At 39.7% G+C, this 17,606-nt stretch overlaps 1 protein-coding gene across 1 annotated transcript; it reads left to right on the forward strand.

Annotated features, from left to right (window-relative positions):
• The first annotated feature begins 828 nt into the window (after positions 1-828).
• LOC115739819 (splicing factor 3B subunit 2) lies at positions 829-8,535 on the forward strand. The gene is made up of 18 exons (XM_030673093.2): positions 829-1,203; positions 2,028-2,147; positions 2,234-2,359; positions 2,472-2,534; positions 3,242-3,349; positions 3,848-3,925; positions 4,895-4,987; positions 5,118-5,204; positions 5,669-5,770; positions 5,873-5,992; positions 6,084-6,146; positions 6,321-6,457; positions 6,609-6,690; positions 6,783-6,841; positions 6,924-6,972; positions 7,130-7,221; positions 7,297-7,366; positions 8,143-8,535. The coding sequence occupies exons 1-18, from the start codon at positions 964-966 to the stop codon at positions 8,212-8,214; spliced, it is 1,761 nt and encodes a 586-aa protein (XP_030528953.1). The 5' UTR covers positions 829-963; the 3' UTR covers positions 8,215-8,535.
• Positions 8,536-17,606: the final 9,071 nt, after the last annotated feature.

Below are 17,606 nucleotides of genomic sequence, written 5' to 3' on the forward strand. Positions count from 1 at the left end.
TAACAAAGGAAAAAAGCAAAAAGGAAAAAAATGAAACTTCTTGCTATTCAACTCCTACTACGAAGAAAGTAATTGATATTGATTGCAAATTCATTCTCATAGCAAATGGATCGAAACTTTAAAATGTGCTTAAAACTTTCATCTAAAAAAAAAAAAAAAAACTTGTGCGAGTTTGAAAGTGCGGAATGTGTAAATAATTTTCAACCCCATCTTGCAATTCTTGTTAAAATGTCAAAAACTGAAAAGAAAGGACAAATCAACAATATTTAACTTCATAAACTTACAAATTTATTCCGTAAAATCACCCACAAGGTCAAAATCTGGTAGATAATTAGATTGAGTTATAATTTTCAACTTTAAAATTTATTTTCCCTCAAACCATCTCATAGAAAATATGTAGTTAATTCTGTATTCATAAGCCGTTATAACTAGAGATTTCTAGTCTTTCATATAACTTTTGTATTTGAAAAAATGAGACCATGAGTTAACGATGACGGACCTTCTCTAGGCGAAGTGATAATATGATGCATGAATGATATTACATTGGGTGTAATTTGATAGTTATACTGTGAAATGGCTAATTTTAAAAATAAAATAGAAGTAAAGGCAGTTATGTTGGTTAGGATGATAACAAAAGAAATAAAAAATTGACGAGAGAAAATGATATTTCGATCTGTTAACTTAAAAAAAGAATGGCTTAGCCAAAATAGGATTGAAAATAGCGCCGCCAGGCCTTAGGCGTAGGCCCAATACCATTTAAGCACTAGCGTAGGCCCAATACTATTTAAGCCTTGAACCGGCCCAAGCCAGGCCTCAGGCGTAGACCTTGGAAATCTCTTCTCTGAAACACACGCAGTCTCTCTCTCTCTCTCTCTCTCTCTCTCTCTCTCAGTTACGTCTCGGGGTTCTATTCTCTCTCTTCCCATTTCGCTTGCCGAGAACTCGAGAGAACATCCATCGCCGATGACCGTCGAGTCGGTTCCTTACCAGAACGGCCTCGTCGCCAACGGAGATCTGGGCGGCCGCGCCGAGCCCAACGGTGCGGCGGCTAAGAAGTCTCGCGAGAGCGAGCGGCGTCGCCGGAGGCGGAAGCAGAAGAAGAACAACAGGGCCGCGCAGGCGGCCGATGCCTCCGCCGACACAGGAGGGGAGAGCGACGGCGCGGGGGAGGAGGGCGGCAAGGAGAACGCTGATCCTCAGCAGGTTAACCGGTTTTAAGCTTGCATTTCAGCTTCTAGGGTTTTGGATTGTCAATTGCTCTATTATTATATGCTTTTAGGATGTAGGGGCTATGGTTTGTTTGATTTGAGGGATTGGTTTTAGGTTAGTGGGTACAATGATTTGGGCGAATATATGTTGGCTTGCGATTGCGGGAAGGTACAGAACGAATGTTTTGCTTTCCAGGCGTGGGCAGTGGTAGTTAGGGTAGGTTTGCTACACATTGAGAACTTTTGAATGTAAAACAAAAAGTGTGCTGTGCTCTTGCCTTGTGGTTGAACCGCTTGAATAGGCTCTCTGGCTTACTTTGCATTCTCTGTGAGCGAATCCTTTGCACTTAAGGATGCACCATTACATGCTCTTTTTCGCCTCCCCTTAATCAACTATCGAGGGATGACCGTATGACGGTGGTTAATTGCGATTTGTTCAAGTTAGTTTAACAGGACAAACAGGTTTCTTGTTTTGTTTGGGTTTCTTGTTGTTTTAATTTGAATCTGCTTTATCCTCTTACACTTGAAGAAGAGAAAAATAAGTTGGCATCTAGTATGAGTTGTTACAGCTACATACTATTGGTTCATGGTAATTTTTCATGTTTATTTTATTACGGCATGGGATGGCAAAAACGGCCGGAGTTGATGATGTTCGTGGATAAGTCTATTCTGACTGTATCCTTAAAGGAAAATTTTTATGGCCGATTGCATATAGGACCTGCTATAACTGTAACTTTGGAGGAAATTTGGCATAAGTAGATGCTTTATGTTTTTGTTTTCTTTGTGTCTTTGTGATATTTCTTCTTTTTTATAATGTAGATTGTAGAGAAAGTTGAGGTGGAGTATGTTCCTGAGAAGGCTGAGTTAGAGGATGGATTGGATGATGAGTTTAGAAAGGTCTTTGAAAAATTTAGTTTCCATGAAGCTGTCGGATCCGAGGTAAATGGTGAATTTGTTGGTTGACTGGATATGTTTTGTTCTTGCCTTCGCCATTAACTGGCTTGGTGATTTGGTTTGTAATCTAGGACAACGGTTCCAAGGATGAGGATGCTCAAAATGCAACTATTAAAAAGAAGGATGATTCAGACTCTGAAGAGGAAGAGCAAGAGAACCCACAGAAGGAGAAAGGCGTGTCCAATAAGAAGAAAAAGGTACAGATCTAGTCGATATCATTGTATTGCCACCATGAAATAATCTGTTAACCTAGATATCATGGCTTTTATGATTTCACTTGTTGACAAATGTATTAATGCCATTTTCCAGCTTCAAAGGCGAATGAAAATTGCTGAACTGAAACAGATTTGCTCAAGACCTGATGTTGTTGAGGTAAGAATTGATAGTCTCTGTGTATAGACTACTTTTGAAGGAATTTATGGTGTTTTGATTAGTTGTTAAATACTAATTTTTTAACTCAATGGCATCTTTGCATGCTAAATGCCAATCCATATGTAGAGATATGCAGTCTATAGATCAAACTTTTCATTGTGTCGTTCTTAAATGTTTCTTACCTAAGTAAAGAACACTGCTTTTTCGCCCCTCTAGTCATCTTCTATTGGAAAATGAAATCTTCTAAATTATGGGGTTTATATTCTAGAATCTTGGAACTTGGGGACATCTGTACATGCTGAATGCTAGTCCATACGCAGAGATATGCCGGGGATGGATTAAAGTTTACATTGTCATATCTCAATATTTCCTACCAAAGTACCAAACAATTGCACTTTTCCCCCAATCTAGTAGTTCTTATTTTGAACATAAAATCTTCTAAAAAATCTAAGTTTTATCTGACCTTTGCCCACCTCTCACATTCTTTTGTTAGTGCTAAGCTTCGATTATGTGAAATCTGTATGTCATCCGATCTTTTAGTAGTTAATAATCATACTTTTAACTACTACTTGCAAATTGCATTGTCTCATTAAATGTTACAGTTTCCATGTGGTTCATACAGTGTGTCACCATTTGCCTTCTTATGGTGGTTGTAATTCATCAGCAGCTTAACTATTGTCATACTAAATCCTCATTTGCTCACTCAGATATGGGATGCTACGGCGGCAGATCCAAAGTTGCTGGTCTTTTTAAAATCATACCGTAATACTGTTCCTGTGCCTCGTCATTGGTGTCAGAAAAGAAAATTTCTGCAGGTTAGTTCTTTTGGAAACTTGACAAACGTGAATGCATGCTTAGTATACATATGATCAGGGGTGCAGGGTAGAGGGTTAGGAAAGATATAGTCGATAAGGTCTCTCTTATGTGTATACATCTGGTTCTTGCAGGGGACTGGCTGTGATCATCATGGAGCCTGAACTGGTAGGTAGTGGCCAAGGGGCCTTAGATTTGGTTTCTGTTTGAATACATTTGCTAGTCTGAGTGGGGATGTAGACAACTGTGGTGTGGTATGTAGTTTTAGGCAGTTGTGTGGCATTGACTATAGTGGAGGAGACATCTGTCTGCCAATAACCTTTTGCTCGCTGGACATGACAGAGTTGTTCATCAAATTGCTAATTCATTTTTCGGTTTGAATTTCAGATGCTGTCACATTGTGGTTTAAGCTCGAGTTGAGATTCTTTTATGTATGTGCTCACGATTTTTATACAGATTATTATCATTGTGTCTCATCACATCAAATGTTCAATTTACAGGGAAAGCGCGGTATTGAGAAACAGCCTTTTCAGCTTCCTGATTTTATTGCTGCAACTGGAATTGAAAAAATAAGACAGGTTTGTTTGTTAATTCTCCCAATATTTAGTATGGCCATGACATTTTAACTTTAAGGGAAGTTTGTATCTAGCTGTGGATGGTGTAACTAAAGATGATATAGTATCCCTGTTCGTATACTGACAACTTGTAATAGTCAACTTTTCCACCTTATATTGCACATTGATGTTTTGAAGATATATGAGAGAGTCCATTTAGGATGGGTCATTTCACATATAACGAGCGAGTGGGAAACTTATTTGGGTTTCCTTTTCTATAATCTCTCCATTTTGCTGTATTCCAGCATAATTTTTAATTTTTTGCCGGTACCCTTTGGTCCTAGGTTTGGGCGTGACCAAACCAAATCTATCCAGTACTATTTATCACTCAAGGCTAATGTGCTCAAATATGGGATGCTAGATACTCAAACTCTTGGTCTTGACTTGGTCAAGTGGTTCACAAATCTATTCAGTACTATTTGTCACTCAAGGCTAATGTGCTCAAACATGGGATGCTAGATACTCAAACTCTTGGTCTTGACTTGGTAAAGTGCTTCACAAGCTTGAGCTTGATTTGGCTCAACTCTATTACTATTTATGAAATATTCTAAGCTTGATTTAAGCTTCAACTTGAGTACTATAAGTACAATGAAATTGCGAAATGATGTTATACTTAGTTTTTGTATTCAGAAATTGATTTATAGTTGATTAAAATCTGTGAATAGATAAGTGAATTATGTAACAATGTGATACATAGTTAGGTTTGCGAGCTGCTAGAATACTAAATTTTCAAGCTTGTATTCACTTCCATATAATTCTCAAGCCGCCTGAATTTTACCCTTGACTCATAGGGAGCAGACAAAGAAACTCGAGCTTCCTCTCTCTCTCTCTCTCTCTCTTACACATGCTCGTCCATTGTGGGTGCACCGCAGCATACGCTACTTATGGATGCTATTCGCAGTGCCTAATTCTTGTGTTGTGGCTGCGATGCAGGCTTACATTGAGAAAGAAGATAGTAAGAAATTGAAGCAAAAGCAACGTGAGCGCATGCAGCCGAAGATGGGGAAAATGGATATTGACTATCAGGTTAACCACTTTTGTATAACCGTTTGTTTTTATGTTTCATATTCTGAGTTTTTTTGCCTAGCTGCCTGAGATTTATGGCTGATATGTGCATTTAGCTTTTGTTGTGAGACTGAGTTTCCCTCTTATGTAGGTTCTGCATGATGCATTCTTCAAGTACCAGACAAAGCCAAAGCTTACCACCCATGGCGACCTATATTTCGAAGGGAAAGAATTTGAGGTGCGATGTGCCATCTAAAATGCCTCCATTTTTGTTTACTAGTTGTACATAGTGACATGTCGTGGCAAATCAAAGTAAAATGTGTAGAACTAGCTTCGCAAGGAGAAACATGAGTGATAAGCTAATGCACCAACCCCTACTAAAGTCCTTTTTTGGGGTGGATGGGGTTGGGAGCAACCTGTCCTTTTAGAGAGATATGAGTTCAAATTTTAAATGTAGATTGCTTTTGGTTGTGCTTCTTAGATTGATCTGTGCGAGTGTCTTTCTTGGAAGTGTCTGTGCATTGTACTCTTTTACATCCGTAATTGGTTTTCAAAAGGACATACCTATGTCACTGGAATTGGTTATTTTCTTTGTCTGATCAGTACTGCTGTTGGATTTCTCGTAATTATCATTGATTCCTAAGAAATAGGATCACTCTGCAATTACTGAAGTCAAGGTTTTTCCTATTAATTTTTGGACAGGTGAAACTGAGGGAAATGAAACCTGGGATGTTATCCCATGAGTTGAAAGAGGCCCTTGGCATGCCTGAGGGTGCTCCTCCTCCCTGGCTTATTAATATGCAGGTTGGGTGATGGATAACTTTATTCATTACTAGTCTTAAATCTCTTCGTTGTTCTTCATATTAGTCAATCATTCCCCTATCAAACTGACTCCTTTTACCTCAGAGATATGGCCCTCCACCATCATATCCGCAATTGAAAATTCCTGGACTCAATGCTCCCATTCCACCTGGAGCTAGCTTTGGTTACCATCCTGGTGGCTGGGGCAAGCCCCCTGTTGATGAAGTAAATCTCCTACTTTCTTCGAGTTATCTAGTATAAATTGCATGCCCGAACCCAAGTCACTAGTCTCTGACAATATTGTTTCTTTACTCAGTTTGGGCGTCCTTTGTATGGTGATGTCTTTGGTGTTCAACAGCAAGAGCAACCTAATTATGAGGTATGTCCCTTGAATTTATTTCACCTATCTGAAGCTGGTGATTGATTGAATTGATGGAATTTGTGTTCGCCCCCCTTACCCTTTGGTTTTCAAAATTTTGCGTTCGCCTATTTTATGATGCATTATGTAACTAGAATTGGTTTAACCATTTTGTGGGATGCTTAATTACTGTAGGAAGAGCCCCTAGATAAGACCAAGCATTGGGGTGATTTGGAGGAAGAGGAAGAAGAGGAAGAGGAGGAGGAAGTGGAAGAAGAGATGGAGGAAGAAGAGTTGGAAGCAGGCATAGAATCTGTAGATAGTCTTTCAAGGTATCATGTTGTTTCATCTGTTCTTTATAGGTTGGCAATTGTGCAAAACTAGGAACTCTTTACATCTGGATATTCCAAGTGACAGTCAAAAACATGTTGCTATTACTTAGGTTTGAGTTTTTTATTCTAATGATTAATATATTGTTCACAGCACTCCGACTGGTGTGGAGACACCTGATGTAATCGACCTTCGCAAGCAGCAGAGGAAGGAGGCTGATCGGCCTCTTTACACTGTGAGTTCTTATTTGGGTTTTATCACTTTCTTGCGGCAATAATTGAAATAGCACACATGCTGTTTGTCCTCATCCATGTTCTTTGGCTGCAGGTGCTTGAGGAGAAGGAAGAGAAGATTGCTCCAGGGACCTTGCTTGGAACATCGCATACGTATGCATTTCTCAGATGTGCATGTCTGTTTTATTATCCTATAATAGTGATTATTGTGGTAATTTCTGCTTTCTGCATGCAGTTATGTGGTCAACACAGGTGGTACTCAGGACAAGGCAGGAGCTAAAAGGGTAAGGCAACACCTTTGCCTCTACATTCTTACTCAATCGACTATGGACACGTGATTATACTTGTTCGGAGTGATGCCTGCTTTATAATGTTCTTTTTGTCCTTGGCCCTAATTATTGTCTCTGCAATTTGACTTTTAAAATGTCGATCTTTTGACAGGTTGATTTACTCAGAGGACAAAAAACGGATAAAGTTGACGTCACCCTTCAGCCGGAAGAATTGGAAGTTATGGATAATGTTTTGGCTGCAAAGTAAGTATAATACTTTTCAAGTCTGACTACTTAGAAGTTCCTTGTAGGAGGGTTTTAACCAAGTGTATTCATCAGGTACGAAGAGGCGAGGGAGGAGGAGAAGATGCGGAGCCAGCGGGAGGATTTCAGCGACATGGTTGCAGAGGTTAGTTTTCCTTCCAGCTTTTTGAGCTTGTCCTTCATGGCTGAGTGTCTTGAACCAATGTGTTCTTTGGCTGTGAATTACATTCCTCATGCAATCAGGCCTTCGGTACATGATTAGGAAAGTTGAAGTCCATCCTACTATCAGGTCTAGTGGTAATATGCGCCGGATTGTTTGAGTTAGATTATACTCTTCTTGGGAAGGTCTTCAGACAACTTGCAAAAACAGTCTTGACGTCTATAGAGCTTTCATGATTATCATTTTCTTTCACTACATTTTCTCAGTCTATGTTGATCTTTGCTTATATGAAGTCAAGTTAGATTTTTTTAACAGTGCTTTCTCTTCTGATAGCTGACAGGGTGCGTTTAGTTTTATCCATGTAGTTGAAATTTTTATCCACATTTGTATTTCTTAATTCCACTTTTGTTCCTATGGTCATTTTGCTTGCTTATGGATAAACGTGGTCGAGTGGAAAATCATCAGAGTGCTTCTGTCCTTTTGGGCCAATTGCTAATTATCCAGTTGTTTTTTGTTTGACAGTAGAACACACTCCATCCCTGAGCATGCCTTAACTGGTGTGTGATATATTAAGAGTTCAGAACAAATGTCTCTTTTACTGTATTTTTCTCGCATACCAGTTGTATCAGTCCCACCTGATGTTTGACTGACTTGTTGACCAAGTTCCCTGCTATCTTATGTCCGTCTTTCCTCTTTGGCAATCATTCCCTTTGCATTTTGAGTTTTTGTAAATGATCTAATGGTGAGATGGATTGATGCAGAACGAGAAAAAGAGGAAACGGAAAGTGCAGGATAAAGACGGGAAGTCGAAGAAGAAGGATTTCAAGTTTTAGGTTCTTTCGTCTCGATCCTGTACCTAGAGGCATTTCATGTTTGGAGCTTTCGAAGGCCTTCTCCTCAAGCACTGGGTTTGACGGGTTTAGTATGAGTAATTTTTGTAGCACAGGATTCAATTTGGCAGTTGGCTTAGCCTGCTAGCTGCGGGAATCTGTTGTACAATGTCGAATGCCTTAACTAAAAAGTTTACCTATTTTAGTACCACCTTCTCTGAGCTTATTACTTGAGAAAACATGGTACCTCATTTGTGCGCTAATGTATATGCTACAAACCTTTCTTAGTGTTTTGTCCTCTTTTGTCGTGGATAGCTTATGCAATGTTTACCGGTTTCATTCCTGTGGGAGTTTGACTATGGATGTGCTCTTCTGTTGCATGTGGCATGTGCGAGGTGCTTCTGCGCGGCTTCGTGTTTAGTTGGAATGCGTTTTGTCCATCAAATTGAATCGGAAATGGTATTTCAGTAGAACTCACAGTCCGAGAAAGAGATCAATGGGTGTTAGGACTTGGTGAGTGGCAAGTAGGCGTATGAATACCCGGTCAAGCTTCCCTTTAGGACAGAACCCGAGAGCCAATGTGGAAGTCGGATGTCATTCACTCTTATAAAACGTTCTCTTCTTCGTTTGATCTTAAGTTTAGCGAGTGTTACTGTTTCAGATTGAGTCGGGCTGTCGGTTCATTTGCATCTCTTACCCCTCCAGAAAGATGTGGCTGTCATCCCAGAAAGTTACTGTGAAAGCCCTCCGTCAAATAAGTGTGAAAACAAAAAGAGTAAATTCAGTTAGGGAGAAACGCCTTGCACATGATCCACAAAATTTCTAGGTAGAAAATTTCTCGAATTGGCATTGAACTCGGGTTCGCAATTTTGTGTGTATAAATATATAATGTATACACACACACACAAAAAAACCACCAAGCAATTAAATCGAAGCAATTCCCAGATGAGTTGACTGGAAGCACGGTACGAGTGCCCACGATCAAGAGAGCTGTCCTCTATGATGTTGTAATTGGAGTTACTCTTGGTTGAACAGACGGTGATTCTATGTGACAAAAGAACAATGAGATACTTGAGATCACCAGTTTGGAAATTTCAGATGCTGAAAAAAGTCCTATTCTATTGAAAAATCATCTGAAATGTCCACTGTGTTAGTTTTTATTACATTTCACAAATTAGCATACTATTTGAATCTCAATTTCGACTAATTATAAACATTAAAGATGGCGCACGAGCCTAGCACAGCCCTTGAGCTAATAACTAATCAAGAAGTAGTCGCATGAGAAATTTTGAAATTACGGATTTCCATTGTGTCGAGGAAACAAATTTTAAGATTGGTTGGTAAGCGCCACTACATGAAGAAGTGAAGACGAGTATTACTAAAAAATCCTAAGCCTATTGCAATTATATCAATTCAATTCTAATTTTCTTTTTTGCCTATTCAATTTTTATTTTTTTGTAATTGTGTCAATTTAGTCCATTTAACCAATCGACACTGAAATGACAATTTTTTAAATAATTTTTAAATAATTTTGATTAATTTTTAAATAAATTTATGTTTTTTTTTCTTTTTTACGGTTTGTCTTTGGCGGCCTCGTATCGGCCACCAGCCACGGGTAAGGGCTCACGACCCTCACCCAACCGTGACAAGGTTCGCGACCCTAGCCAATTGAGAGTGAGGGATCGTGACCCTCGTTGCGGCCTAGTGAGGGTCACGAGCCCTCACTCAGGGGTTGGCAGGGCTACCGACCCAAACCCTAAAAAAAAAAGTAAAAATTTTAAAAAATTATTTAAAAAAATTGTCACGTCGGTGCCGGCCACCCAAATGGATTGAATTGGTATAATTACAAAGTGTTTATGATTAAATTGATAAAAAAAATAAAGAAACTGAATTGGTATAATTACAATAGGTTTACAAATTTTTTTTATAATTTTTCCAGGAGTAAAGTGAGGTGAAATCATCATAGTGCGAAACATCCTTTGATTCTACGAGTACTATTCTATCGCGCTCGACCCTAACGTTTGACCACTCAATCTACACCGTCGGATCACGAGCGACTTGCATTCCGATTGGTATCTTGCATCATTTCCTGGCGGCTTCTTCGCTATTAAGGATCGTGAACAAAAGTTGACGCCAGGTTCTTCTCTCTCTCTCTCTCTCTCTCTCTCTCTCTCTCTTTAATACTATTTATCATTATATTATGCACTACACTTTACTACACATGGTTTTGACGGGAAACAGCGTATTGGCCAAACTAAACCTTGATGGCTTTAGAATTTCATATGAATTCCCTTACCCCTCCCCTTTTTCTTTGGGGGATAATCTCAAAAATTTCCGTGGAATATCAATATACCAAAATTTTCTTGTCTCACCAACCTCTAAACTTGTTTCAATAACCTAAAGTACCTCTAGTTCGATCTCCAACCATAATGGCCGTTAAAAATATAACGTGATGCTGTCGCGTCGAATTTTTAACGGCCATTATCAACGGAAACGGTACTCTTGGGTCTTGGGGGTATTAGTTGAAAAATAATTTGGGGGTGCTGGCGTCCGGCGAGAAAAACTTAGGGATATTTATGAGATATATATATATATATTTTTTGTCTTCTAATTTTTACCCTTTTCCGCAACAGTACTTGGGATTCCGTACGGCAAGATTGACCTTTGAGACTAAGAAAAGAAATAAAGTTGACTAAGAAAAGATCGACGAATCCGAACACGACACTTGTTGTCGATCAAACCCACTTTGTGGTATAACGGAAAAAAAAAAAAAAACCCTAGCTCCTGGATTTGGTAATATTCAAATGAAATAGGCTTCAACAATGGGGTTCTCCAAAGAAAGCAAGCGACGAATAAGTTGGACAACGCCAGGGCGTGCGTCCACTCTAAGGCGCATCAACATCACTACTTTCATCCACATTCTTTACTTCCTCGTTACGGCACGGACACACAAGGACCCACCTCTCATTAGCAAAATTCTTAAGAACTAGGATGATTCACGTGGCATCGTAACTTTTGATTCGTCGAATCCGGGCTCCTCGTAATTCGAATTTTGTTTGATGCGAATCATATGAACTCTTTCGAAACACGAATACCGGCATGTTCGAATCACACATGATAGACATTGTTTGACGATAAAAAGAAAATTCAAAAGTTGGAACAGGTTTATTTTAAGATTTAGGAGTAAAAAGTGAGAGATAAAAGTCAAAAGAAGTTGTCCCGAGTGGACCCTTTCGACGTTTTTCCAAATGGGATTATGATACCTTTCGTGGCCCTCGTTTTTCTAGGCTTCGATCTTTCTTTGTCATGTGTCGTTGGACCGACAAAGAATTTGAATTGGCCATCCTTATGTCTGGAGGAAATATATGGTTTGAGTACAAGGAGAAACACTTTGGAGGGTTCTCGAAAAGAAGGGGGCATGTGTTGCCTGAAAGCATACGACGGAAGAAGATGTATAATGGGGTGGTCACTTCACTTAGAGCACGTAGACGGGGAACGATATAATTGTCCAAAAAATTGTACGGCAGCTAATTCAAAAAGCTTAAGAGGCTAATTCAAATTTTAAAAATTTTAATTTGGCCCATTTTGTCCTGATCCTAGCTGCTCTTCTTCTCAAAGGCGGCGGGGGTCATTGGGGCCTTGGCGAGGGCCGCACCGCCCTCGCCCGCCCGGATCTGTGCGAGGTGAGGGCCGTCATCCACGTAATCGATTTCTAGCTAACATTGGCGGGAAGGACTAAATTGTCAAAAAGTTCAGAATTAAATTGGCCAAATAGCCGCACAATAGGTTTGAGATTTTTTGGACAATTTTCCTCACAAAAAGACTTGCTTATATCAGTAAGGTTAATCCAAGGTTCTTCTCAAAGGCTCCGTTTATTTTTTGGGAAAACATTTTCCCCATTTTCCAATGTTTGGATTGCTTGGGAAAATGAGTCAATGGAAAATATTTTCCTAGTCAACTAGGAAAACATTTTCCCTACCCATGCTTAAAACCAGGAAAATGATTTCCTGTTTAAAAGATTGAATATCACTTTTCGAAATATTACTAGATGCTAGGGCTTAACCCGTAAACTTTGCGCTTGGACACGAGAACCCCAACGCTTGATCTCGGACCCTCGGCGACTAGGCCTGGTTTATCGGGGCCCACAAAGGGCAAGCTCGGGTCCATCGATGTAGGGCCCGGGACCCTAGTACCGGTGCTCGAGTGCCCCACGCCCGAGCCAAGGTTAATTGAGGCCGGACTCGAGATCCCCATGCTCCCCGCCCGGATCCCGTGTCCATCGATCCCGTGTCTAAGTCCATCGAGGTCGTAGCTTGGGACCCTAGTGCCCGAGTCCATCGAGTCCTGGCCCGGGTACCGGGGTCTCGGGCCCAAACCTCGATGTACCTAGGCACATGAGACGGGATCCCGAGCACGGATGCTGAGGTTCTATGCTCAACCTCTGTGGACCAAGGTTGAGGCGAAGAGGTTGGGCACAGGCATTCGGATTCTCTAGCTCGGTTTCTATGGGCTCGGGACCGGTACCCGTGCTCGTCCCCGGGAGTTGGAGATCCGGGCCTGGGACTCTTATTCTCGTGCCCAACTCCTCGGCTTTTCATGAGTCGGTCACTAACGCTTGAATAGTCTATGCGTACGCAAATTTATATAAATCAAATAAGAGTTTCCTTATCAAATAACGAAAAATATTTTCAAGTTCAATTTCGAGTTTCAGCTAAATATCGAAAAATATTGTAATTTTCGTAAATAATGACTGAATGAAAAATAATTTTCAGAAATGTCACATTTTTTGTGAAAAAGGGTTAGCTCTATAAGCAGGGAGATCGGCGATGGTTTATGCATGGCACGGAGTGTGCTGTGCTGTGCGGTCAAAATGAGCGGAGGCGAGACGAGAATGTTTCGTTAGGTTGGTGAGCACACGAGGAAAGTCATGATTAGAAATTAATGACAAATGAGTGTTTCTTCGATTGAGAATAAGTTGAGACAATTGCGTCCTTGAACTTTTAATTTATTCATTCTGGTCATTGAACTTTTGGTAGATGTTCGACTTAGTCCCTAGATTGTATGAAGATATTCAATGTCATCCCTAAACTTGAATTAATGGAAGGACAACAATGAACATTTTCATACAATTCAGTAACTAAACTGAACATGTATCGAAAGTTCAGGGATTACATTGAACAAATTTAAAATTTGGATTTGAAATTGCATATTGGGCTAAATATCGGGGACCACATTGAGCAAATTAAAAGTTCATGGATGATATTGCACATTGGACTAAAGTTAAGGGACCACATTGAACGAATTCATAGTTCAAAAGCACATTGCGCGTTAGGAGAAAGTTCAAGGACCATTTGTGTCACTATCCCAAAAGAAAATTATGCGATATTTAGAGTTTACAGAGGATCTAATCAAGAATTGAGCGGAATAGCGTAATTGGATTCATATAGCAGACCCCACCTAGTTGGCCAACGTTTTGCTCCAGATTTTTAGCAATTTAGCTTCACCATTTGATGGATTAGTGACCAAAGGACACGTGTGCAGTATTGCCAATTTTCGCATTAGCATGTATGGTCGATTTTGGCATTAGAACTCAAATTGACAATAAGCTGATTTTCCTCAATCTAGGGTTTTTCGTTAGAGACTTAGAGCAGCTCTTGACACATCTATCCTTCCATAACTATTCACTTGTCACCACTGAGATAATTACCTTGGTACCTCAGTTACAAAAAAATTGCATCAATTTTATGCTAAGACCTTAGTTGATGGTTGGACACAACTTGTCTCGTGACGACATTATTGCCCTTGAAGCTTAGAGATGTTAATTGACCATACAGTCCAAGTACTAAACCAAATCGGGTTCCCTGAGGATGGAAGGGACCCTCATAGGACCTGCCCGCTCAGCACATACGCTACGCCAACGTGAAAAAATAACACGATCTCGAGTCTCGTGTCCCGAAAAAAATAGAAGGCGGGAAACAAAAGTAGCATTCACTTCCCTTTCAGAAGTGATGCCCGGTCTCGGTCGACCATGAATTTTTTCTTTGCTTGTCATGATCATGACCATGGTTATCCCTAAGTTGTCCCACCTTGTCTATCTATGAATTGCAATTATGCAATTTCCGTTCAATCTTGACAAAAACCAGTCACATATGGAGATGCAACTCGCTTCATTTGCGACGATTAATCGATTCAGTTCATTGTTCGAAACGATGATGGGAAGATAATTTGAATAGTGGTGGAGATATGACCTGCCGCCACCACAAAATAGTTATCTCCTAGATAAATTAATCTTTAAAAATACTCCGCATCGCTTGTCCATGAAGTTCATGTACTTTGTATATACATGTGAGAAAATATTATGTAAGCTTGTCTTGCTATGTAAGTGGAAAGACACTCCACTCATTGATCGTTATGTGTCCAATTGGAGCTTGCATTTCATATTTTGTCTCTCTTCTTGCTATCCGCTTATTCTTCTTCTTCTTTTCTACGTGAGTAACATCTCCTTCCACATTGACCACGGCTTCGCCACCAACTCCACCGGCACCTTCAACACCACCAGGCTGTTTGAATGTTTCTTCATCGGCGACTCCTCCTCCGTTGTCACTCCACTCATTGGTTTTTTGTCCTTGCCCTAGCCCTCTCCGGATCTGACAAGGGCTCGACCCTTGCTAAATCCAGCAAGGGCAATCCTTTACTAGGCTACAAGGCTCACCAGATCCGGCGAGAACAACCCTCACCTGTCACTAGTGAGGGGTTGCAATGCCCTTGCTGGCCATGGCCGAGTATTGACCACAAGCAAAGGAAAAGACAGGAAAAAAGGGAAAAAAAAGGGAAGAAATAGGGAGGAAACGGTGATGAAGACAAACAGATTGACCGGTGAGGCTATCTGGACACGTGATGAGCACTGGATGGATTGTCCTACCGCTTACATAGTAAGACCGGCTTACCTAATATTTTCTCCATGTACATGTGGTCTCCATCCCGAGTTATGCCTTAGTATATAGTTTGTGTATGCAGGCCCCTATTTGTCAAATCTTGCTATTCCCCATGTCGCGTTGTCTATGGCTTCATACGCTCTTCAATCACATCCCTCCGCTTATTCGCTTATACTTTTGAATTGGACCACATCAACTCCGTATCTTTGCTTAATCAAGTTGATTAAGCAGATCTAACTAATCAATTCCACTAATCCCAGCATTAGATCTAACCTCCAACCTGGACTCCTCAATTGCCAACACGTGCGACCATCTCATTCATTCTGATAGAACGATTCTTAATTCGGCATGCGTAGTACCCACTGGCCTAGTCAATTATAAACTAATAACCCTTGGCTCCACAATTAAAATCTCACTAATTAAACATAATTAATGACTGACTTAAAAGTACCAAGGAAGGGAATGATGGGTCTTTAGCTTCTCGGTCGAATAATTAGACCCCTTCAGAATTGGAATCTAAGTACGAATTTCTCGTGGGATTAATTTAATTTAAAGTTTTCCCGGGTCGTTTTCAAAGTCGCCCGACAAACATTCCCTTCAGATTGCTACGTTTCTCTCTCTCAGAATGAGGAAAACGCCACCACAACCTCAAAGCTTGTACCTAACTGACCTGACCGTGTTTGATTTGTGTACGCATTGTCTGAGAATAATATCTTTTTATAGAATAAGCTACGATTGTTTAATTTTGATCACAATATTCTCTCCAGTCATGCACGCATTAATTATTTACTCGCACGTGGGTCTTGTGGTCCTGATTGTACAGCCGATTTTATAAATAAAAAAAAATTGTTGGAGTTGATACTTTCGTGTGCCCGATTCGACGAACTTGCTCAAAAACCGATCCCTATGGACAAAGGTCCGATAGCTACTTCTGTAGGAAGGATATCGAACCACTTGGACCCGAGCCGACTCGACCCGAGATAATTTGCACTTAGAAAGAGCTCGCATTTTGGTAGCCCAAGTCGAAACCAATCGAAACCCTAAGATTAAATTTAAGTATGATTTCACCTGAAAAACCGCCACCCCACCCACCAAAAAAAAAAAAAAACCTCGGAGTGACCCTTATCCAGATCCGATCCTAATCATAGAAGTCGCATGGGTTAGTTAAGGTTTTTTTTTTTAAGATAAAAATTTGATTAAGACATGTCTTTTGATAATCCACACAACAACTATATTTTGACTATTGAGTCTGATAATGATGAAGGAATCTTATTTACTTATTTAAAGGAAGTGGAACCCTTGATTGATTAGGAAATCTAAAGCGGAGAATTAAATTTTTAATAGCCAAACTATATATTTTATTTCGTTTATTCTGACAATTTGGATGATATTAAATTAGTGATTGTCCTGTAAACCACCGTCAAGAGCTCTCTCTTATTTTGTTACGAGACGAAGCGGGAGTTTAACAGAGAGCGCCATCTTTAACGGGGGATAACAAATTATAGGGATTAGATGTAGATTATTCTTCTGGCATCAAGGAACCACGGGCACCCTCCAAAGGCCTCCGTGTCGATGTTGGACGCATGTCGGCTTGTCATGTCCTGTCGTGTCGTGCCGCTTCGCGTGTCGATGCTATTTAGTCCGGCAGCTCAGCCCTTTTTATTTATTGGAAATATTTTTTTATTAATGCTCATTGTGCCAAACGTAATCTAATCACCAAATACTAAAGCAAGACATTAGGGTATTCAAAAGGCCTACTTGATTCGCGGCAAAAAAATATTATTTTTTATTTTCCATGAAAATGAAAATGTCCTTTTTTTTTTTTTTATAACTTGAATCGGCTTTAGCGAGTAAAGATAAAAATAGTGAACGACAACAAAATTTGGGAAATTACAATATGGATAACAATTGCGAAAACATATTTGGCTACGCTGTTGTGCAAGTCAAGACGCCCGATTTTTAATTAATAGTAGACTAATTCCATTTTGAAGGAAATGGAAGCAATTATTCAAAAAAAAAAAAATTCATCCAGTTAGTAAAATTGTGAAATTAAAATTCCTTATTTTCTCTTCAAAAAACATGAGCTTTTAATATGCTGTTTTCTCAAAATAATAAAATCCAGACATTCTTTTTAGGGTCAATACCATGAAAAACCCTAACATGGTATACATGTGATAAATTTACCTTAAATTAATATTTTTTACCATAAAAAATCTTAAACTGGTACACAAGTGACAAATTTACCTCTTCGTTCGTTTTGTATTAAATTTTGCCGTCAAATTATTAAGTTAGATGTCACGTGGTAGTTTACGAGTCGGTTTGGGGCATTCACCCTCCGTTTGTCACACGTGTACTAGTTTAGATTTTTCGTGGTCCGAACTCAATTTAATGGAAACTAACGAAGAGTAAATTTGTCACGGATATACTAATTTGAGGTAAATTTATCATAAATATATCAGT

The sequence above is a fragment of the Rhodamnia argentea genome, chromosome 9 (assembly GCF_020921035.1).
Source record: "Rhodamnia argentea isolate NSW1041297 chromosome 9, ASM2092103v1, whole genome shotgun sequence".
NCBI classification, from domain to species: Eukaryota; Viridiplantae; Streptophyta; class Magnoliopsida; order Myrtales; family Myrtaceae; genus Rhodamnia; species Rhodamnia argentea.

Bases quoted from the DNA above. Each gene is read 5' to 3' on its own strand.
- LOC115739819 (XM_030673093.2), top strand. From the start codon at position 964: ATGACCGTCGAGTCGGTTCCTTACCAGAACGGCCTCGTCGCCAACGGA. The intron at 2,148-2,233 runs GTAAATGGTGAA...TTTGTAATCTAG, and splicing joins ATGAAGCTGTCGGATCCGAG to GACAACGGTTCCAAGGATGA. The intron at 6,147-6,320 runs GTATGTCCCTTG...TAATTACTGTAG, and splicing joins AAGAGCAACCTAATTATGAG to GAAGAGCCCCTAGATAAGAC.